Genomic DNA, 24056 nt, shown 5'->3' on the forward strand with positions numbered 1-24056 from the left:
TTCAATGGTAGCATCTCCTCCATCATCAGATAGCACAGAAACACCTTTTCTATCATCATTTGGTCTTTGAGACATTTGGTTTGGAGCTGGTGCTACACTCCAGTGGCTCAGGTGTGTGTGCTGGGAATCTGGAGTTGTAACAAGTCACAGGTGATCCAAGAAATCAGAAATACAAATACAATTTTGGGGGTGCCTGGTGTGCTTTTAGCAAAAATTCAGGCAGATTTGGGGTTCTTTGATCATAGGTGGCTTTCAGGAAACACTGCTGTGGAGAAGTAACAAGGCACCAAAAAGGAGGGCTTCACCCTGTTTTGTTGGCTTAATAAATTCTCTTGAAAATGTGAGTTCTAGTTATTGGTACTGCCATTAATTTATGTCCTACCCTAACCTTAATCTAATCCAGTATCTAAATTGTGGTGTCCTGGCCAGGTGTGGTTTTTCCTGTTCCAGCAAGAGCCTTTTTGTTTCTTCTCATTTCAAAACACTCAACCAGTTTTCACCTCCATTTCTCTCCCATGTTCTTCATAGCTACAGGTCTATAAAATGTTAGGTTTTGTCTCTTCAATACCATTTAGGAAGAAGAGAGGAATGTAAGAAATATCTGATCTTTAGCACTGAGGGTTCTTTTCTGCTTAAAAAAAAAATCCTAAGCAGTGTTTTAGCATAAGATTCAGAAGGTTTCAAAGAGACATCAGTTAAACCTGCCTGCTCAGTGAGAGCCAACAAGTGGATCTTTCAGATGTCTGAGTGTTCCCTGGAGGTTCACATTATTAATATCTGCCTTATGACAAGGTGGCTGTGCTGATGCCAGGCTTTTTTTCCCAGCCAGCATGATTAATTTTTCCTTCCTTTCTTAATATCTCCGAGCCAGATGCTTCTAAATGTCCTCACAGGGTGGATTGCTGTTCTTAGCTACTCCTCCTTCCCCCTTACCCCTTTCCAACTAATTCATGTAATGGCTCTGAAGATGCATTTTGTAGCATCACAAAAAGCAGAACTTTGAAAGCCTCCTGAGGTGATGGACTTGACACGTGCAGCTCTGGCCTCCCGACGTTCCTGGTGGGCTTGAAAGCTTCGTGCCAGGTAGTCTGTCAAGAACATTTCCCAATTCAGAGTGTGCTTATTTGCCTAGCACTTTACAAATTATATCCATGCAGAAGTGCTGAAGTGCAAGTATTCCTGGTGGGGAGGTTGACAGCAGGGTGTTGCACTGACGTTTTGGAGACAGGAAATTTTGGCCGAGGCAGAGGAGGAACGTTTGCATTATTTATGGAAAGTGCAGTGGATCTTCAAGCACTGATTTATTTTAAGGGCTTCAAAACATTGTGGTGCTCAAAAAGGTCTTTATTGTGCAAATGGAAATTAATTCTCCTTCACAGGTCTGGTTCCACAGTGCAGCTGCATGGGCCTGAGTGGTACCAGCTGAGAGGGAAGACCTTAGCAAGCTCTAAAGCTATCAGCTTGTTCCTAAGGTGTTCCTGCTTAGCAAACTGGTCTCTATCAGTTTCCTCCATAGGATAGATTTGTGGGTCTTCTGTATTTATCCTCAGTGGTTTCCAGTCATTAGTGCATTCACCTGCATCTCAGGGGATTTTTGCTGGAGGAAGCAAAACCCACAAAGAGAATAGTTAGTGGTTAATAAATTAAGATTTAGTTATTTCTTCTTTGTAAGTGTTAATGCTGTCTGTGCTAGGTAGATCAGTGGATTAAACGATGGAAGTCTTAATTTAAGAAGTGTAGAAAATAGCATTTTTTAATTTCTTATAGGATAAGCTACAATCTCTCATCTATTACGTTCTACTGTTTGGGAGTGTTTTTGCAATTTAACAGTGAGAGAAGGTATAATATAAAGCAATTCATTTGCCAGTGCAAATAGAGCTGTAATTAGGGGAATCAAATCTTCATTTTAGTTTGAAGTTCAGTTTTTTTGTGAGAAAATGAGGATACTAAGAACATCCTGAGAGTAAGGATGCTCTTAAGAGCATGTCTGTTCCATAACAGACAGCTGGCCATTTAGTCATGTGTAAGGCAGCCTCAGACAGCCCTTTGGCCCACAGCAGTGTGGGAATTAAGTTAAAATTAACCTGAGTTTGGAAAACAACTAGCACCACTTTATTTGTCCATTTAATTGAATTATATGACGCTGTGTAAGTATGCTGACCCACAGACGTAAATTGCTCCACCCTACCCATTTCCCTCCTTAATTCTCTCATGCTAATGGAGCTGATGGGATGTTGACTGCAGAGAGAGAGAGAGAGAGAGAGAGAGAGAGAAAGAGGCTGGAAATAAAAGAGGCTGGAAATAAAAAGGGACTGTTCCAGCCTGGTGCAAACCTTCCCCTTTGGTGAAATGCTCTGAGTGTCGCAGCTGCACTGACTGCACTGTGATCTTTGTTGCCATTAAGCTGATTATATCCACAGAAGGATTCATCCAACTAATCCCACAATGCTGCAACCAGTTGCTTTACATTTAAACACAATTTTTTTTTTTTTCCTAAGAAATAAAAAGTCAATCGAGCTTCACCAGATTCTCAAAATGGTTCAGGCTCTTACAAGGACCCTTTTTTTTTTTTCTGTTAGTTTAAAAAAGGAAAATAGGCCAAATTAATGGGCTCCATGCATTAGTGGATATGCTTAGTTTGGGAGCCTGAGGTGTAATTTGGGGTGAAGGTGCTGGGAAGGTACTGTGTGTGACTGTACCTTTGGCACTGCATCATTTTGTGTTTGCCTGGGTGGCCATACCATAGAGCAGCAGCTCTGCATCCAACAGTGACTCTAATGAGGGAGATTCTGACAGGTTAAGATTGACTTAATTGATTTAATAATCAATTTATATCTAGTTCTTACTTATTTTTCTAAGGAAAGGTTGATTTTCATTGGTTAGTAGTCATTAAAATGTGTTCATTTGCAGCTAAATATAACCTTTCTAGTAAATTTAATTCTTCATTTGCTAATCAGGTACACAATGTCTGCCCATGTTTGCTTAACTATGTAGTTTAACCTAGTCTATTAACATTCTTGATTTTTACATTTGAATCGAGATAGAAGACAGCAAATGAGACATTTCGTCTCAATTAGACTATTAGGTTTTTTGTTTTGTCTTGTGCCCAAGTACCTCTGAATAGAATTGGAATTTAATTTTAAGAAAACCTTTACAAGAAAATTTTAAAATGCTTCTTAAAAACAAATTTAAATCACATCATAAATATAGTGTGTTTGGTTTTGAAAGGAAAAACTAAATAGAATTTTCTTTGTATTTGTGAATTACATACTACTTAAAGGAGACTATGTATGGCACATTCAGGTAGTCAACTTTCCTCAGGTTTGTTAACAAAAATCAGGGATTTCAGGAGAAAAAGCAAGGAGCATCTGGTGAAAGGCCTTGATTCTGTCATTAAGAATTCAGTGTTGGATAAAGTTATGTCCTCTTTTTTCATGCTGTCTGTTGTCTGCCCTGAGAGTTTGGGCTGGACTTTGGCCGAGCAGCAACGCTTCCCATGTTCCAGGCCAGCTGAGAGTGGACAGAACATCCCGTGCCTTCAGCAGCATAAATCACAGAGCATTTTACCTTCAGCCTTACTGTGATTTTCCTGCAGGCTTCTGCAGGATTCTCCCAATTCCTCCAATTCCTTGTCTTCTAAAAGCCATTCCTATGCTTTAAGTTTTTACAGTTCTCCCATACTACAGGAAAAGCTGTTGTATACAAAAGCATATGGTCATTCCTTCCAACTCCTCAGCATTTTATAGCCCTCTGCTGTTGTCTCATACTGAATTTTTATCCATTGGGAGTCCAAAGCTGGTCTAATACCTCAAAAGGATGCTTAGGGTGACTTACCTGGTCAGTAGTTTGACTTGCTGTAGAGAGCAGCTGTCAGATATGTGCTGCTTGCAAACACACATCCTTTGTCACTGAATGTATGCATTTTATGGAATTGTATTCTGTTGGGTCATCATTTGTGGTGTCCTAACTTTAAATCTATCAGGGAAGTATTTTTTTTTTATTCTAGAGAGGCAAAAAAGCATTGGATTTCACCCTTCCTGGATACTGATTGCTACCAACATTCTTTGCTCTTACGGAAGCTTCTAAAAAAGAATTGTTTCGTGATTCCAAGTACAAACTTTAAGGGCCCATTAAAAACTGATAAAACAAATTATAATAATTCCTTTGGAATTTTTGTCTTTAACACTTAATTGTTTCATTGACCAAGAGTGGCAAGCAGAGGAGGGAGAAGACTGAAGATAATTGTGCAAAAGTAGTTGCCAGCCCAGCCATGGTGGCTGGCAGAGTCTGAGTTGTCAGCTTTTGGTTTTCAGCTTCAGTGTTTGCTTCCCATATCACAAAGTGCAAGCAAGAGTGTCCTTCAATGTAGACTTAGGTCAAGCCAGATCTTAGAAGAGGGAAGACTTAGTGTGGAAAAAGACAGCGTGTCCTGACAGTCACAGCACAGTGCTGGGAGCTCAGCATCCCAAAACTAAGCCTGCCTGTGGGTGCTTTTCCTCGTTTGACCTTGAGCAAGTCAGACAGTGGGTTTTTTTTTGTGTGTCTCAGTCTCTGTAACCAACATGGGAATACTATGTGTGTATATCCCTGGGTCTTGCCTAGATTAATAAATCAATATTTGTAAAGTAAGGCTTGATAAATGCTAACTGTATTACCACATGTACTTGAACCTTGTGCAGAACTTTGGGAGTGTGCCTGCATTTCTGCTCTGTGAGTGGATGGGGCCCAGGCCAGGGTGGTCAGCAGCCACAGAGACAGGTTTGGGTCATTTTCTTCCTCCCATGGGACTGCCTGTAGCACATATCTGCAAGAAGGTCTTGAATACAACTTTTCCACTTAACATGCTCCCCCATCACCCACTGTCAGCAATGAGATTAAATTCCGTGCGACTGCAGAGGACGTTGCATGATTAAAATCCTCTTTTAGAAATTAATATGTACTATCTCTCCCCAGTACTGTGCCTCCTCTCAGAGAAGGGTATTGTCTCCTGAGCACTCAAGGTGTGAAAAGCCACCCAGGGAAGCTGTCTATCTTTGAATTTTATGCCGTTGCACAGTTGCTCCAATGAGAGCTACAACTGCATAAAAATCACAGGGACTTGGGGACTTCTCCCTTCACAGGGTCACGAGATGTGGGGGAAGTTGTGCAGAACAATTAATAGAATAGCAAAAGGAGTGTGGGAACTGGAAGTCCTGGTTACAGGACTTGGAAGTTCTGTAGAAAATGTTTCCTGAGGGAGAGTAGTCAAAGTCAACAATCACCTATTTTCCTTAGAAAACCTTGGGTGTCCTGGGAAGAAAATAAAACTTTGTTTCCAGGTATTGCTCAGCTTTTCCCAACCTTACTGCCTGTATCAGCCCAGAGAAACACAGTGATCAGGGCATTTATAGATCCAAGTTTAGTATTCATTAGGCATCAGGCATTGATGCAGCCCACAGAAGGACTTTACTTGCATAAACTCTTGGTAGATGGAATTAGGTGCTCAGGGCTGCTGCATTCAGTACAAACTGAAGCTCTTGAGACATCGTTGCCAGTCTGCTTCAGGTCCTGGCAGTCCCTGTGGCATGACCAGGATGTGCAGTAGGGTGAGTTATCCTGAATTGACTCATGATGGCTTTCTGTGGAGCTTTTCTAGAATCAGCTGAAATTGCCCTTCAGGAGTTTGAGGCACAGTGCCCCAGCTGGAAGGAACATGACATTTTACAGGTGGGGAAACCGAGGCACAGGGTTTGTCCCATTCTCTACAGCAGAGCTCCTTCTGCCCATGCTGGGCATTCCCTGTCTCCCCAGGGAAGACAGGCTGGAGCCAAGACTCTGAACACAGATACTTCTACCATGGGGACTGGATTATGTGGCAGGCTGGATTTGTGCTTGCTGCTTCATGTTCTGAGTGTGTGTTTCTGCTAAATGCTGGCAGGCTCCTGGCTTTCAAGAGCTCAGCCCTCGTTTTCCTTCAGAAAACAGAGGATCTGGAGAAATTTATAAGAACCCTAACTCAGAGCAGCCCCGTGGTTTCCAAAATTTAATCTGTCTTTCCAAAGCTTTTAGCAGAAGGGTTGATTTGGGTCAAAATTAATGCAAACACTTGTGTAGACCGTTTAATGTTTAGGTTATAGACCTGTTAAGGCAGCAGGATAATCCCTTTAGATTACCCGTGTAATTCCTAGTGAATATTTATTTTAAAGTTACTTCAGTGTCTTTAGTCATTAGCAAAGGTTAGTAGTGCCTCTCACAGCTGCCAGGCTCGATGCAACAGCATTTGTCAATGGGATGGCTTCTCCTTTTGTTCCCTCTTTTCTGGTTTGTTTGTTTTTTAACATTTCTCCAACTCTTGCCGGCTTAATCCCATGGGTTCACCTCTAATCGCAGGGAAGCTTCCGAGCTGCCTCTGCAGTGCTGATTTCCTCTTGAGCGAGGCTGAGGAGGGAGTTTAATCCTGGGCTTTGCTGCTGCCTGCCGAGGGTGTGGGGTGGCCGGGCTGGGAGGACGGGCACGGGCGGGTTCAAGGACGCGCTCCCGCTTTAATGTGCGCAGACATGCTCCCGCTGCCTCCCTGATTGGCAAGGTTAACTCCGAGAGGCTGCAGCTTTTTAAACTGATTTGATTAGACCCGCTACTTTATCCCATTCCCTCCCCCACTGCTTGGCCCACCACCTCCTGATCCTTTTAACACAGCCCCTGGGCCAATAACCAGCCGGTCTGATTTTTTTTTTTTCTTTTTTTCCCTACCCCCTTTTTTCCAATTTTCGTGCTGGATTTTGACATTTTGTAAAATAGATTACGAAGCCCTACAGGGAAGATCAGTAGGCAGCATCTTGGTCTCAGGGCTGGGTTTTATTGGGACTGTTTGAGAGGGTGGGATGTGCCTCCTCTTGCTCTCTTTCCTGAGTTCTGTACCTTTCCCAGCTCTCAGTGCACCTGTGTGAATTCTGGAACAAGAGACTGGAGGCTCCCATACCCCAGTGTGGATGCTTATTGCCTTCTAACTCCTCTTTTCTCTGCAAAACTAGGCTTGGGGAGAATTACACACTCAAAATGATTTGGCATCCCAAGTCCTCTCTCACTGTGGTGTGACATGTTCACTGTCTGCAAAAAGAAACATGGACAGCATGGATAGAGAACTCCCATATCCCACAGGAGCAAAATAATGGTGTCTTTTAGTAGCAGATGTTACTAGCTGGGGTTACTTTGGGAGGTCAGATGACCCATGGCTCTCAGGCTGGCTGACAAGTGGGATGAGCACCAAGGGGCTCTGAAAAGCTGTTTTGGCATTAATGCCCTCAGCCCTTGGGACAGCAAGGTTGGAGTGGGCACCAGCCCAGCCTTCAAAGGTGTCGTGGTCCTGTTGCCATCTTTAGCCAGTGTGCTTTAGTGTGTTGTGCATCTTTAGCCAGTTTACAGTCCTGGGCTCTGCTTGTGATATTGCCCTGTTTGTCTTCTTAAATATGCCCGGGGAATGCAGAGCCTTATGTACAAAAGTGCCTCTTGACAATGCTCCCTGGCTCTCCTATAAAAAAGTGAATAAAGCCTAAAAATGACAGGCTTTTCCAAAACCTGAGAGTCCCAACTCACAGAACAAAATCATTGGAGAGTGAGCAGCCCTGCTGAATTTTTGGTAGTCCCAGACTGGTCCAGGGAAAGCTGCATCTCATTTTTACTTGCCTGTTTGATCAGCAGACCTGATCTGAAGTGGTGTGGGCTGTTTGAGCAGCTCAGTGCTGACAGGGACCAAATCCAGTGACCAGGACCGACCCTATGGAGTCACCCTGGTGAAACAGCACAGAATGCAGACAATCCCCTGCACACAAGGTATTAAATCTTGACATACTGCATTACTTAAGAGGTCTCAGGGAAAATTAAAACCCTTTTGACTGGGTTTTGCGATGCAGGGAAAATTTTAGTGACATTTAAAAGGTTTCTCTTGTGTTCCTCTAATGGGATAAATAAAAAAAGGCTTGTTTTAGGCCAGCAAATGGGGGGACAATCCAATTTCCCTGATTCCATCAAGACACTTTTAAAGCATTAGCTTGTGCAGTTTTAAAAAAACCCACAACAGACTGACTCCTCTGCCTGATGGCTTTGAAAAGCGTCCTGATGTGGAGGTATTTATCCTACACCACATGCTTCATCGAGGCACTCCAGCAGTGCTTGGAAATAGACTCCTTTTTTATTAAACTGTTTAGGAGGACAGCATGCACAGCAGGAAACACAAACACCAGTTTATTATTTACTGCAGCCATCCACACTGGGGCTGTGCTCAAACTAATGCGTGATGACACGCTCTTTACATTTGGTGGAAGGGGAAAAGGGTGGCATTAACTAGGACCATTTCTGATGGAAGGCTGATACCTAAGCCTGCCCTTAACTTTCTGTTTTTAAGTGTGATTTGGGCTCAATATAAATAAAGATTCCCCTGTGGAATGTTTGTTTCCATCAGTCAGAAAGATTAATGTATCAACACTTACTCCGGAGGGGGCTCTGGGGATTGATAATGGGAGATATGGAGCCTTTCACCTCTAGGTCACTGGTTCAGCACTGCCCCACATCAGCTGCCACCACCAGCACCTGCCATCTGCTCCAGTGGGCTGGGCCCACTTCTAGGCCCAGCTGGTCCCAGTGGGCTCCCTGGGCTGCTTTAGTAGGAAATGGGATGGAGCTGCTCAGCCCAGCCCCAGATGTGGCAGCAGCCCCAGCCCTCAGCACAGACCCAGCACCACCAGGGAACTTGACCTTCTGCCACGCTTGTACAAGCCATGAATGGAGAACCTGTTATCCCTGCCCTGTGCAGAATAACTCACTGGAAGAACAGGACACCCCTGAACATAAATCTGCCTGTTATAAAGTTGGCTGAGGTTTTCCCTGGTTGCCTCCAGTTCCTGCTGAATTTCATTAGGAACATCTCTATTATACAGCACAAGGAGAGAGCAAGTGTTGCCTCTAGACTTTGAAAGAGCCCTTTAAAGTGAAGATCAATTTTGCATCTCACTAAATACCTAATGACAGCCCAAACTCCAAGTACTTAGTTCAGCTGTATTTTAATAGCACTGTGGCTCCATTGAGAAATCCCAGTTACTGATAGAGTTTGATGTCCTGAGGCAGTTTTCTCCAGACATTTTTCCTTTTCCTTTCTTTAGTAGTAGCACTTCATTAATAGCTGTTTGGAAACCTGACTCTCTGTGAATAAGCAGTACCAATAAACCTTTTCCCTCACTATTTATTCCTCCTTTCTTCCATTAGGAAACAGCCCCAGCGATCACAAACTGAGTTTTCATGTAGTTGTACTTGGTGGTGCATGAGCAAATGAAAGAGCAGCTTCATGCCTTATAAAATAACAAATGGTAAATCAGCTACTAATACAATTCACAGAGGCTGCTAAAAGGCTGCTGGAGGTCACAAAAACAGCAACCCTTGGAGGTGATGAGATGGCAGCTTCTTAAGTCAACACATGCAGTTGGCTTCTCCCTGGCAGTGCTCCACCGGGGGCAGGATCCAGGCTCTGATGCCTTCCCCCTCTGGCAGACGGCTGTGAGTGTGTGAATGTCCTCTCTAATTCCAGATTAGCCACAAAGAGGAGTCATCGTCCTTAAGGAACAGGCATGCTTGGAAAGGAAAGGCTGTCTGAAGGCTGCAGGGCACAGCTCTGTCCTCAGGTGCTTTGAGATGTCTGAGCAAGGTTCCTGGCACTAAAGGAGGAGAGAAAAAAAAGTGCTTTTCATGCTGAGGGCTGTGTGCCGCTGGAACTCAGCTTCCCTGCTAGCCCAGGCTTTCTCAAGCTTGGCTTAATAAAATCCAGATCTCGTCTAATGAGTTCAGAGGATGCTTCAGAATATCTCAGTGTGGGAAGTGCTGATTTTGCACACCAAGCCAAGGAAGGTTTATGGCACTAAAAGAGTCTCCAAAGTCGGACTTGAAGGAGAAAAAGCTCCCTGGGCTGTTAGCAGCACCTCTGCTCCTCCTGCAGCACATTGTGACTTGGTTTTTATTGCAGCCATGCCTGTCCTCACCACACAACCTCTCTGACAGTGCTCCAGCTCTGCCATGGCATTCCTGGGCATTTCACCTGGGCCTGCCTTTGCCTAAATCAAGGGAATCAAACCCGTGTGTTTGGGACAGGCATTGCTTTAGCCCACACAGGGGTGGTTTTTCTGCTTTCTTCTGGATTTTTTTCTCTCTCATGATCATTCAGTTGTTGGCTTTAAGTGACAGTTTCTATGAAGAGGACATATGGAAAGGCAGAGTGGCAGCTCTGAGCCATTATAGTTGACAATCAAAAGTGCAACATCTCCTCCATCATGCAGGGCTTTAGGTAGGAGCCTGCAGAGGAAAAGGGGTTACTTCCAAAGCCCTGAATCCCTTTAAATAAATATCAGCCAGCATTTGCCTTGCAGTCAGCACGGGCTGAGGTGAACCAAGCAGTGGCAGCAATATTCTCCCTAATCAAGCATCCTTCTCTCTCTTTACTGAGGTGGAGCATGTTGGCTTACTGGTTGATGCTGGATCCAGCCCTGCTCCTGCAGGTTTGCAGTGCCTGGGGCAGCCATCTGTGGGGCAGCAGCACTGGTGGGCCACCTCTGCCTCCTAATCTCCCTGCTCCCATCCACACGTGCTGTCCTGATACCCGACAGCCGGTCCCATGTGGGCATCGTGCCAGCAGTGACTTTACAGGCTTTGTGGCAGAGATTATTTAAAGGAGATTAACCCTTCTAAACCCCTTAGATTTTAATTATTTCTGTATGTATTTATAAAACCTGCAGTCTGCTAGTTCCAGGGCACAACTGCCCCAGTCCCTATCTTTAACCTGGATTCGTGAATGTACGATGCACCCGTGTTGCAGGACAGGAGCTGGGCTGGAAAGGACTCATTGAATTTATTTATCTATTAATTTATTTATTGCCATCCTGGAACAATTCACATCTGGGATGAAAATTAAACATGATGGTTTCAAATTGTAAAAAGAGCTAATAATTTGAATCACTTTAAAATACTAATAGGGCATTAATTGAATTGTTTGAGTCGATGAGGCATCTCTGGCTAATTATTTTGGTTAGGGCAGCTCTGTCATTAATGCCTCCCCACTGCCCATGTTGGGAGCACACTGTGACACACTGTCTCTCTGAAGACAGGACTATCTGTAAGGTTGATGTACTGGAAGCCAGGAGAGGGAAGGACTGTTTCTTTCATTCAGTCTCCTAGCAAGTTTATTATATGCATAATAACATTATAAGATACTGTAGTCTAGAAAACTGTCATGACTAGAAGCTACTAGTTACAGAAGGGGGAAACACAGGGTGTGAACTTCCATCCTTTCATGCTTTCTCTCCTATTGGTCATGTTAGTGCTGGGCTAATTAGTTTGTTAGAGTTAAGGAGTGATGGAGGGAGTGTTTCCACTCTGCACATGAGCTGTAAAACCCAAGTATCACTGGAAATACCTTATTTCTGCTCCACAGCAGAGCCTGGTTTATCTTGGGTGATGCATACCTTGCAGGCTTCAAAAAAATACAGAATCTTAGAATGGTTTGGGTTGGAAGGGACCTTAAAGCCCACATAGATCCAACCCCCAGCTATGGGCAAGGACACCTTCCCCTAGACCAGGTTGCTCAGAGCTCCATCCAGCCCACCCTTGAACACTTCCAGGGATGGGGCAGCCACAGCTTCTCTAGGAAAGCTGTGCCAGGGCCTCCCCACCCTCACAGTAAGACCCTCTCATACCTGCCTGTGCTGTAAATGCAAGCATAAAGGGTGAGTGTTGGAAGCAAAAAAACCCCACAGCATTATGGACCCCAGTGATCTGAGGAAAAAATAGGGTCATTTTGAATGAATTCCTTAAAATCAGATGATTTTTATTTATTCTTGTCTCCTGAAAAAGGAAATAAACACAGACAGTGCCAAGGAGTCCATAAATAAATTTTGTTCTCGGAGAATCTCTTTAATATGCACACAGTCCTGCTTCTGTGGTAGTGAACATTTGACCAGTAGCAATTAATTTCTTATCACAGTCTTTCTATGAGGTAAGAAAACATTAGTGTCTCCATTAGGAGGTGGAGAACAGGAGCTCTCCAAGAGCAAATGATGTGCCCAGTTTCATTCCCCTGCCCCACAGCTTGCCAAGAGCTGTTGGAGGGAGAGGGCATTGCAGGGATGCCTTTCCTGCAGCACAGCTGGATGTTCCTTTCCAGGCAGATCCATCCTGCTGATCATATGATAGACTCAGAAAACGTTCAATATCTGTATGTTTCAGGAGAAGTATCACTGAGCTGATGAATTTTCAGCAGCTTACTGTGAAGCATACAGCATTCCCTGTATTGGCAGGTGGAAAAGAGAGGAGAAAAAATAATAAAGGTCCCTGGTATGAATCTCTTGTGTGTGGAAAGGGTGAAAAAGAAGGTTTCTTACAGAAAATACCATGGCATGTCAATGATTAGGCAGAGTGTCCCAAAGGTTAATAAATCTTTTCTCATTTAAATAGGCAGGATCTCCAGCTGAAAGTGCTGGACCCTGCATCCAGCCCCGGGGAGGGGGGAACAGGGAAGCAAAGGGTTAAATTTCGGGGCTGTAGAAGCAGATTGTGTTTTCCTTCTATGATGTGGGCTGACAAGACATCAGTATTCTATTCATCTGTTGGGAATTAGGCTGTTAATCCAATCAATGACTCTTGAGCTAGCTGCAGCCTGCCTCCCCACTGGGGAACAATCGGATCAGACGGGAGATTGTTTAAGAGCACAGAGCGCTCCCGGTGTCAGGTGGAATTTCCAAGCGTTCCCTAGTGAATTGGGGATGGGAAAGCTGTCTCAGCCCATTTATCCTGCCCCTTAAATAAGCAGGTATCTGCCTCAGCCATGCTAAAGTGATAAAGCAGTAGAGGAGCACTAACTTTTATGCAGGGAGGGGGCAGGGAAGTACTCTGAGAAGAGGATATTAGCATCCTGCCCTTTGGAATATCATCCTGTCCATAGCTTGGGATGGCATTTGCCTGGTTTGCCAGGGGCTGGCTCGGCCACAGCACTGTGACACTTGTTACAGGTTTAGGCATTGACTTCTTCAAACACAGTTTTGATCCCCGCAGCTTCCTGGCAGTTTTTCTATTGCACCAGCACACTTGTTTGATGAGCAGCAAGATGCCTGGTGCTGAAACTAACAGGCAGTACAAATATTATTTGGATAACCTATAAATATGTCCAAATACACAGCTGGCCACAGAGTGCTGGCTGCAAAATGGGTTGAAAATGCTCAACAGCAAAACATCCCTGAGAGTTTCAATGTTGCTGCATGAGCTGCTGCATGGGTTCAGAAATCAGTTTGTTCTGCAATTAATGACAGCCATGTCTGCAGTGGGATATTGAGAGCCTGTATCTGTGCCAGCAGCACTACATGCTGATCATAGTAGATGTGATAAATCCCACTGAAATTGCACTTGGAAATTTAGGTACAGCACCAGTTAGAAACTAGGGCGATGAGGGATTAGCATAACCCTGGCACAGTGAACTCCTCGGGCTGGGGGCCTTTGGGAGCATTAGCAGATGCAGGCTTCAAGAGAGAGCCAGTGGTGGTTCCTGGGCATCCTCTTCTCTCTGAGCTTTCTTAGATCTGCTTTTAACTGCAGCGTTGTAAGCAGAGGCTTCTCCAAATTAGTACTCCTAAATGAACCACGAGTATGAGCTCCAACAGTGAATACAAGCAGGGAGGTCCCCAGACAGAAAAATCCCCAGCTCAGAGGCTTGGCTTTAAAGGGCTTCAACATCCCTCTTGCCTTGATCATCATTTTGAATCAAACAAAAGCTAATGCAATTTTCTTTGCCTTTCAGTAGCAGACTGTGCTGTAAGGGTTCATGCCATTAGAAATGTAATAATTGCTTCTCTATGCAGATCTAATTTATCTGTGAGGCACTTAGAGGATAGGCCAAATGATGGCCTGGCAGTAGGCTCTGGAGAAGGGCCCAAGAGGTGATGATAAAAACCAATCTAGCACCTTCCATCCTGGGGGATATCTGCCTGGCACAGTGCAGGAAATGGTCAGGATGGGAGGAATGAGCAGAGGAGAGAGCTGGGAGCTCTTGGAGAGGGACAGCTCAGTAAGAAAGGGATCCCTCCCAAACCTGTGTGCACACACAGGGCAGGTGGGAGAGCTAATTGAGAACCTAACTTGAGAGGATGCCTTGCACTTGTCAGCCTGTGTTATTTGCAATCCCTAAAAAAACAGCTATTCATGACCAGTGCAGGCTTTTTGGTTTTGCTTCTAGCAGAGGTTGTTCTGCATCCTTTGTCCCATGGTATTGGCCCGCGCTGCCTTGGAGTTGGGACCAAGGATGCACGTGAGGATGTCTCCTGCTGAATCATCTGGTGGAGTTCAGACTGGTTATATTTTCCCCCATTGCCTGGTTTTAGTATTGGTGAGGATTAGCATGTAAATTCTGGTGTGTTGAGCTGTAGCCTTACCCTCAGTCCTCTTGGAGAGAAAATTTCAGAGAGAGAATAAGATGATGATGAGGTTAAAGTAAATTGTTGGGAAGTTGAAGTGTAAAGTAGAAACAAATGAGAAATAAAACCCTTTTTAAAAGTGGAGGGAAGTATTTTCCTGCTATTTTTCATCTCCCTGGCTTGAGTGAGTGTGTGTCGTGAGGCTGCAGAGATTTATATTACAGCTCCTAAGCGTCGGTGCTTGTTCAGAGTCTGTATTATTCTGGCCCTTTTTATTCACCCACCTTCTAAAGATGTAGTGTAAATATTTATCTTCCCTCTGGCCCATCGTGCTGCCCGGGACCCAGTGCTGTTAAACACTCTTATCACCTCATCGTTCTTATCTCCTGTGATCCCTGCCAGCATTCGGATTCTGTCAATGGGAACGAGCCCTGCAGCTTAAAATGTGCCACAAATGAGCAGAAAGGAGATATGGGGGGGAAAGTACCTTCAAATAAAGGTGCTACCCCTCAAAAGGACAGGGCTAGTGTAGAGGTTTCCTGCTGTGCTTGGGGAGGTGACAGAAGGTGTTGAGGTGAGGTCTCAGGGAGGTGTGGGGGCCCCTACAGACCCTTGTGCTGCTGTGGAGGGTCCAACCCCACTTCATCACCAATATGGGGTCAGGCTGGACCAAAGCTCACCCAGGTAACCAGCATGGATTTGTTTTTCCTCTTTCTCCACTGGTGCTGAACAAAACAGGTGAGATGGTGGAAGAGGCAGTGTCCACCCTGCCTCTGCACACAGCCTGGAGGGCGAATGAGGCCGCTCTGAGCTATCAGTGTTTATGCAGCACTGGTTTTAAAACTGTCCCATGAAACCACAGTCAAACACTGGCCAGCCAAAGTCTACTTGAAATGGCAAATTATGTCTTACAGAGTGCACAGCATCTCAGCAGGTTTAGCCAAACCATTTCCTTGTCTCTGCCCTTCAGTCCAGACCTTGTGTTAGGTTAAGCAGGGAACAGAAATTCCCAAGGAATGAACATGGGGTGGCAGCACCAGAATAATCCCATCAGCTATAAGACAAAATTCATGTGCAGCAGCCACAGTACCACTTAGCAGATAAGACAGTTGGTCCATCTGCGCTCGGTCCATCTTCTCCCGTTTCTCTTGCTTAAATTTCTCAGGAGCAGAACAAAATCCTGTTATCCAATAAGTTATCCACTGGTAGTTGGATTTTCATTGAGTGACATCTGTCACAGACCATGCATGTAGGAAGTACCAGTGATTTTGTAGCTTCTTTGTTTTGATGGGTTTGGTAGGCATGGACATTTGGGGTTTCATCTCCCTTAAAGGCCGTGCAGCTCAGCTGTCACCCTGACGTGGCCAGATGTGTCCTGAGGCTGTAGAAGCCACCAGGGATGGCACATGGCATTAGGAGGCAAGAGGAAATCTTGGAATCAGATCTGTAATGTGTCTGGGAGACCGAGCACTCCTACATTTGAGTGTGTCATGGTCTTTCCTTCCTGGTCACTTTCTGTCTGCATGTGTGGGTTCTGCCATTTCCACAAGCCCCTCCTTTTCACAGGTGGGGAATTGCTAAAAGGGCTCTGGGACAAGGGCCTACCAGTGCCTTGCAAGCCTTTACAGAAGGTATATTGCTGCTTTGAGCCTGGCTTTTCCCCTCCTTTGTGTTGAAGATCACTGAATCAGAACAGGTTTCCTCCTTTTTAACCTGTGACAGTGACATTTTCCTAGCTGATACAGAGGCATGAAAGGGCACTTCTCAGAGGCATCCTGGCTCAGTGTTGGCCCAGAGCTGCCTATCTCCTGTTCCCCATTTACCTTTACCCAGCACCTTCTCTTTGGTCCATCTGCTGAGAGGATCCATCTGATCACTGCCAGCATCTCCTGGCTGCAGAGGATGTGCTCCAGATGCCCTGTTCCTGGCTGATGCCGGTGGGGTGAGCACAGAGGCTTGTACCTGCCCATTCCCTGTTTGGGATCATCCATCCTAACACAGACACATCTTGGGAGAAGGACCTTAAGATACTCAAGAGGCCTTTGCTTTCTGTTGCACATCAGAAAATACCCCTTGATCAAGGCCAGCTACAATTCATCTTCACTCATCTTCTGCACATGGTGTTTGATTGCAAAACAGACACTTGCAGTGCCTGGCAGGCAATATTTGTTTCACATAATATTTGTTTCACATAATTCCCACAAAGGGAGCTGTAATCCTGACTTTCACAGCCCATCTTTGATTAGTCTCCAGGTGTGACCATTTTGCTCTGAAGGCTCAGCGTTGCCATACCTGGAGCAGCCGGGTACATCAAGCTGCAATTAGCCACGGTGCTCCAAAAAGCCAAATCAAAGAGGGATTGAGATCAGCAGCTTCCCGAGGGCTTTCAAGGCCTTTAGTGAGTGACCACACTAGAGCTTTTTCCATTTACCTGGATTAAAATTTGTCACAGAGGAAATAGAAGCGAACAGCACGGCATCTGAGAAGTGTAACAAATAGCATTTGGCCACTGGGCTGGCTCAAAGCAGGAGGAAAATCCGCAGCGTAAATAAAGTGCAAACCATGTTTGCATAACATTGGATTAATAGTTCTTTTTAAAAACCACACTGGGATTAAAGGGATGCATTTCCTGTGCCGAGACCTGCGCTCCCTCCTTAGCCCAGCAGATGCCAGGAAGTACATCTAAGAGAAATAAAAAACCTTGTTATCCCCAGCCAGCTGCTGAAACAGCTTTCTGCAGGCCTTTGGAAGAGGAACAAATGTCTCTAGGATTCCTGGAGCAGCCCTATGTGTTTTAATAGGGAGTTCTGCAGCAAAGCACTCCCGTGGGAAGGGGTTTCTGCTGCATGGCTCCAGTCCCATTCACCTGTGGGTTTTGCTGGCTGCAGTCTCGGAGGTGGTGATGCAGAGGGGAGCTGGATTCCCATCCCCCAGCCCACACATTTGACATCCTGCCTTCCCAATAACTCATTCTTGAGCTCCCGCCTCTCCTTCCCCAGCCCTGCTGAGTATTTTGCTGAAGTCAGTGCTGGCCCTGTCACTCCTCCAAGCAGCCATGTGCTTAAGGAGAGCTCAGGGGCACTGGCTCACACTGGTTACCTTAGTGTGGAATAATCAATGGATGCTGGCCGTGATTCCCTCAGCTCTTTGGTTTGTGGTACCATCTAATGACACCCGTTTGCATTGTGCTCCCCACAGTTTGGGCAGAAATAGGCTCCTCAAATGAGACATCTTCAAACACTGCTCTGAGTGACATGAATGGGAGGTAATGCCACATGGAAGGAAAAGTCAGACCCTCCCACCCCTTTGCTTGGACAAGACATGAAATGGGCATTTAGGCAGCAAATGCCTGTTACATCTGGCTTTTTATCCTTGTGCTGCTGTGATTGTCATGTTGGTGCAGTGTCCCAGGGCAAAGCATGGCACCTCCCACCCCAAAACACAGGTCATTCCTAATTCCTCAGCCCAACAGGCTTAATATCAAACAATAACACACTGGGAAACCAGAATACTTCCAGCTCTGAGTGGAATTTCTACCTGTTTTCCTGTTCTTTTCTCTTTCGCCCGCTCCAAAATTCTGCAGCAAACTGTAGAATTTGCACCTTAATCCCAAAGATTGTGGTAATTAAAAACTTAAGTCTCCATAGACAGATGCAAATAAATTAAGGAGGCAAAGAACTGAATTAGAGGCTAATCCTGGTTGGGGTAGTGAAAGCAAAGGGGCCAATAATTCTTTCCTTCTGTTATTTCACCTGTTCCGGTGGCAGGGTGAGGTGCCCGAGTGCTGGATGTGAAGCATCAACTGTGATATAGCCCTGGGGAGGGGACACAGGAGTTTGGGAAGGGGACACAGGAGTCTGGGAAGGGGACACACTTCCCAAAGCATTGCAGCTGATGCAGTGGCTCAAGTGTTAGCTGGAGCAGGGAGCTGTGTGCCCAACACCTACAAATCACACACTTTGCTTTGCCCTTGCGCTGCAGGTGTTTCACAAGGATGAGTTTGGCAACTTGCTCTCATCCCTGAGCACTCTGCCCTTTCCTGACTTGACAGAACTTAACCTGGGTATTGGGCCAGACCTAAATTTTGAAGGAAGGGACCTAGGATTTATTCAGGTGGAAGAAACTGGGTTTCCCCCCGCCATGTGCTCCCATGTGCTGAAGAGCTCAGTGCACTGAGGTGTATGAGCATCCCAGTGCTTTACCCTTCTGTCAGGTAGTTGGCCAAAGCTGGGTTTGCACTGAAGCATCTTGCACTAAAGCACCAGGAGTAGTGAGAATCTCAAAGTGAGGCCATAGGACTGAAATCCTTCATTTTTATGGGCTGGAAGTGATAACAGTATGAACTGAATTATACTCACGGCGTGACGTGATCCACGCACTCTTATGGGTGGATAGATATTGATTATCCATCAATAGGGAGTGATGGTGGATGATGATTCAAATCCCAGCTGTCAGGTAGCTGGGTGTCCTGGCTGTTTGTCTGGTCAATTAAAACATTGCTGGGATTCAGCCTATTTATTTAAAACTGGGATGTATTTGTACTACCACAATGCTACCTACACCTCTAAAATCAAGTCTCTTTCTCTTTTTCAGGATGGGGAAGGCCAGACTGCACTCCATTATGGTAAGCTGCCTCTAAGCTTGGCTGTTCCTTCTTAGCAGTGTGGATTTGTAGCTGGAGTAAATGCTCTATACACAGAAAACAAATTCCAAGAGAAAAATGAGCAAGGAAGCTGGATTTGATTAACCAGTGCCTACCTCCACTAGCAAATCCCAGGATGGTAGGGGCAGGAGCCTTGGGAAGAAGATTGCTACCCTCCCTTCATTCTCCTCTGCAAATGTCCCCTTAAAGCATTCCTTTTTCCTCAATTAATGATGCAGATTTTCCCTGTACACCTCTTGTGTCTCTAGGATGTTGGTGTGCCACCTGCAGAGCCAGGAGTGGCTCTGGTTAGGGGATGCCAAATCCCTTGGCCTTCAGGGAGGGTCTGTGCTAGTTTTAACTGGTTACAGAGGTCAGGGGAAGGGGACAAACAAGGTGGCCTCCACCTTCATGTGTCCTGGTGACAACCCTGTTTGATCACAGCTGAGAGAGCAGCAGTTTCTCTACTACCAAAATCAGCAGAGGCAAGTCACAGTTGGTGTCCCTCCTACAATTACAGGCTAATTAGATACGTGATTTAATTGAAAGATTGTTCTATCTCGAAATGAGAAAAGCAGAGACTGAAGTGATGTGTGTGGTGCTGATGTGCAGGGAATAGGAAAAAAGTATCAATTTAATCTGGATCATAATCTTCTGCCCAAAATTAAGACATAGCCAGTTATTGTCTTGTACTCTCTCTTGATGCCTGTCACGGTAATTAAGAGCATACTTGTCATTCTGAAGTGTTTGTGTCTTTCTCTCTCTTCTTGATCTCTCCACAAGGACATTAGCAAAATAGCAAAATTGCTTTACAGACATCAATCCAAGGCACAGCATTTGGATCTGGAGCTGAGCTCCCAGATTCCAGGGCTCCTGAACCAAGACTGTAGTTACAATGATGTGTGATTTCTTCCTGTGGGATCTTTCCTGTAGGATACTCAATTTTTCAAATTCCAGATCACTGTGACTGGAATGGTGAATCTGTTGCTTAGCACAGCATTGTCCACAGATGGACAGCACTTAAAATGCCACATTGCCTCTTTCTCTTCCTAAGCCATTCCAGGCTTTGGGCATTCTCTCTCCTGGGAAGATGCTTTCCCAGCTCCAGGACTGAGGGGTTCCCAGTAGGTTGTGCAAAAGCATAGCATATATGTAAGTTATCCAAGAGCACTTGCTTCAAGCAAGCCCAGTATGTGAAAGGAAAAGGTGGATGCATCACCTGAATTTAAATTCCATGCAGATGGATCCCTCTGGCTGGGAACTGAGGCAGTTGTTCAACACAAGCAAATACATATATTTGATATAATGAACATTATTTCAGAAATTATTTCTCTGATCTACCCTTCCAGCTCAGGTGTTTCAATAACTACAGTTTCCCAGGATTTTCTTCCCAAATGTTTGTGAAGTGTTGAAATTTTTTCTTCCCCTTGAGTATTATCGTCTCTCTCGTCCCTGTATGTCATCTTTGGGAAGCCTCTCTGGGTTGCTGGCCCACAGGCCTGGTGTTCCCATGGGTGCCCAGCTGTCCCTGGTGGCCATCACTGCCCCCAGGACATCCTCAATCCCTTTCTTGCTGATCTGGCCATAAATCACCTGAGCTTGGAAACAGCTTCTTAAATGGGTGACTGGGTTGGATTCAAGTGGCTGTTGGCCTGAAACTGGAACTCACTGTCACCTCCCAGTCCCATTTCGGTCAGCACTTCACAACCCAGTGGTTAACTGCAGTGGGGGGGCAGGAGAGCCCCTGAGGACACCAGCTCTGAGCAGAGCAGTGAGTGCCTTCACAAGGCCCTCCCTTTTGCTGGAGGCCGTTCACGGAGTCCAGGGAAGGGTTAAATCCCATCAGCAAGGCAGCCCCTGCTTTTAGGGTGTCTGCATCCCTTTTTATGAGCCGGCAGCGTGGCCTGACAGCTGTCCTTGTGGTGACAGCTCTCCTGATTACAGCCGCTGTCAGACCGCATCCTGCTGGGGGTTATAAATCCCGGCTCCTTCCGATGGCCGCTGACCCCGCCGTTAATCGGGGGTTAAGCGGAGGCCAGGGCGGCCCCGGCCCGTGTGCTCGGTGTGAGCAGCCCACCCTTCTCCTCGGCTCCTCTCCATCCATCCAGCGCTCACGGGGAGCACTGGAGCCATCGCTGCCGCCTCTCCCAGAGGAAATCAAGGCTGCTCCGAGCCCGCCGCGGAGTGGGCAGGCTCCGCATCCTCCCGGGCGCTCCGGCTTCCCTGCACAGCACCATCTGTTCGGCCCTGTCTGCGCCGCGGCAGGGCGGTGGGAGGGGACGCCGGAGGGAAAATAAATAATAAAAAAAAATTCATCATCTGAACCCTGAGGATTAATGGAGTCGGGAGGCGAACTGCGCTGAATGGAAATTCATCTTCACCCGTGCCAGTGTCAGGGCTGCCGCTCTGGCCCTTGACAAATCGAGGGTCCCAGGGTGTGATAAATCCAGCAGTTCTGCTCGTCCCCAGGGATGTCCCCAGCCTGCTCAAGGACGTGGCACCAGACAAGAAAGCCACCTTTCCCTGTGGGGACCAGCTCCCCATCCCCAGGAGCTGCCGCCATACCTTCCTTGGCACCTCTGGAAGTCTGTTTTCTGCAGAGGGATGTGCCCCCCTTCAGCTCAGCCTCACCCACACCCCCACCTGCTTCCCCACCTGTTTCTCCTTTTTGACCCCTTTTTTATCCTTTCAATCACACATTGAATCTATTTTAATGAGACATTACTGCTTGTCCTTTTGGATCAGTAGAAGACTGCAGAATAATGCAAAAGACACTCTTAATTACTAAAGGAGTCAGTGGGTTGCTTTATAAAAACACCCAAAATATGATTAAAATCAATTGCTACCAATGCAAGAGGAAGCTGCCAGCTTCATGGCCTTGTAAGGCAGGTTTTGGCTTCACTGGGGTTTGAGTTGCACAGGCTGAAGGGAAAATCCAGGGTCTGGGACTTCTGCTGATGTCAGCCAAGTCCAGCTCTTCAGCGTTAAGAGTTTTCCTGATTTCCCTGGTTCTTTTCTTTCAGCATCCTTAAGTAAGACATCCTAGGACAGAAAAGAGCTCAGGTTGAATTTGACTCTATATTGGCAGAGAAAATGAGGAATGGAAAAACAGTTGCTAGTAAAGGTGTGGGGAATAAAATGTGTGCCATTAACAGCTGTCCCAGGCCATGGGCACAGTCACCTGGAGCTGATGCTCGAGGAAGTGGTGGCCAGCAGCTATGAACCATCTGAATTTTGTGCAAGGAGGAGGGATGGACAAAAGTCAGGAGCGAGGCAGCACTGAAGATGTCGTGCCTGGGATGTGCTGCCTGCTCCCTGGGAGGTGCAGGAGGCAGGTGAGGGGCAGGGGCTTACAGATCCATTATAGATGTTGAACGCTTTATAAATTCTGGGTACAGAAGCAGGCAGGGAATGCTTTCCCAGGTGGCACTTTGGGGGTCCCTGCAGTGCTGCAGTAGCACTCTGGGGTCCTTCCCAGGCTCAGTGTCCAGTCCTGGATGTGAGTGAGCTTTAGCCGAGCTGTTCCAGGCTCCCTCTGTGTCCCAGGTGATGCCCTGCAGATCCCTCGGCTCCCAGCACCTCTGACTGGACTGCAGGCTCTGGCTGCTGCTTGCACCCCCTCAGGACTGCTGGCTTTGCATTGCTCTCACTCTGTCCTTTCTCCTTCCTGAGCACTGTTCGATCCTCAGCGATACATCGTGTTCCGAGCCCTGCCGTGCCGGGCCAGCTGCTGAGCCGGCGTTTGCTGCCTCCAGCTTCAGCCACGGCTCCAGAAACGCCCTCACCGCCACCTCGGGCCAGCATCCCCGCACTAACCCTTCCCTTTTCCCTCGCAGCTGCCACCTGCGAGTTCCTGGACATCGTGGAGCTGCTGCTGCAGGCGGGAGCCGACCCCGGGCTGCGGGACCAGGAGGGCTGCCTGCCCGAGGAGGTGACGGACTCCAAAGCCATCACCCGGGCTCTGCAGCAGCACGGCCCCGGCCAGCCCTGAGCCCCGGGGGCACAGAGATGCTCTGCAATAAACTCCCCTTCCCCCCTCCCTGCTGCCCTCCCCAAACACCTCGGGGGTTCCAGGGGACCTTTTAAAGCACAGGGTCTGGCTGCGCTCTCCAGCACATGCCCTGAGCAGGATGGCATCAGAGCTTGGCACGTTCTGAGGTTCATCAGGATTTGAGGGGGGAGGGAGAGGGGAGAGGGCCTGGAGGGGGTCCCAAGTGTTATTTTAATGTATCAAACACGAGTACTGTATGGGCTGTCTCACCAGAGCAGCGTGGGCTGACCTGTCGGCTCCTCCGTGGGGATGCAGGGCCAGGTGAGATGCTCATCTCTCCCGTTCAGGCTGAATTTTGGGTTGGTTGTTTGTTTTTTTTCCCTGGGTCCAAACAAATAATATAAATAAAAGCACAGTGTTGGGATCATGCCTCGATGTGTTTGGTTGGTTTTGGGTTTTTTTTTTACTTGGAAGCCATAAGACTGGGAGGCAGCTCAGTGTAGCCACAACCCTTGGGAAGTTCTGCTGGAGCTCTTGTCCTGGGGAGGGAGAGCTGCAAAGACAGCAGGGTCATACAGGTGTCTGTCTGTCCTTCTGGTTCTCACACAACACATGTTGCTAATCAGCCTCTCCAAGCTGACAGGACTTTTTCTCCTTTGCTGAATTGAATGGCTTTAAACACCACCTCAGCAGCTCCAGGGCCTCCTGCTGTGTGTCCATCCCTGGAATGGCTCCTCCAGAGCTGAGGTCTGGTAAGAGCTGAGCACAGATATAAACCTGCACCCACCCTGCCACCCTTCTGGATCTCAGACACTTCATGATCTTCTCAGCTGGTCAAGTACCCAGAAAGAGGGAAGAATGTGCCTCGTGGCCCTGCCTGAGTGGATGTGGGCTGATATGGGGTTTAGTGCTGCCTCATCAGCATCCCAGCTGGGCCCACGGGGCTGCCAGGGCTGGGTTTGTGCTGTGAGACAGCTCCCAGCTGGGAGGAGGCTGCTGCTCTGGG

General features: G+C 46.8%; 1 protein-coding gene across 1 annotated transcript in view; it reads left to right on the forward strand.

Annotated features, from left to right (window-relative positions):
• ACBD6 (acyl-CoA binding domain containing 6) overlaps nucleotides 1-23479 on the forward strand; it is an 80125-nt gene extending 56646 nt beyond the window's left edge. The window contains exons 7-8 of the mRNA XM_084211540.1: nucleotides 19011-19041; nucleotides 22896-23479. Coding sequence (XP_084067666.1) covers nucleotides 19011-19041; nucleotides 22896-23050 — 186 coding nt within the window. The 3' untranslated portion in view covers nucleotides 23051-23479. The remainder of the gene's footprint in view (nucleotides 1-19010; nucleotides 19042-22895) is intronic.
• The last annotated feature ends 577 nt before the right edge of the window (nucleotides 23480-24056 follow it).

Source organism: Fringilla coelebs, assembly GCF_963513975.1.
Source record: "Fringilla coelebs genome assembly, chromosome: 9".
NCBI lineage: Eukaryota > Metazoa > Chordata > Aves > Passeriformes > Fringillidae > Fringilla > Fringilla coelebs.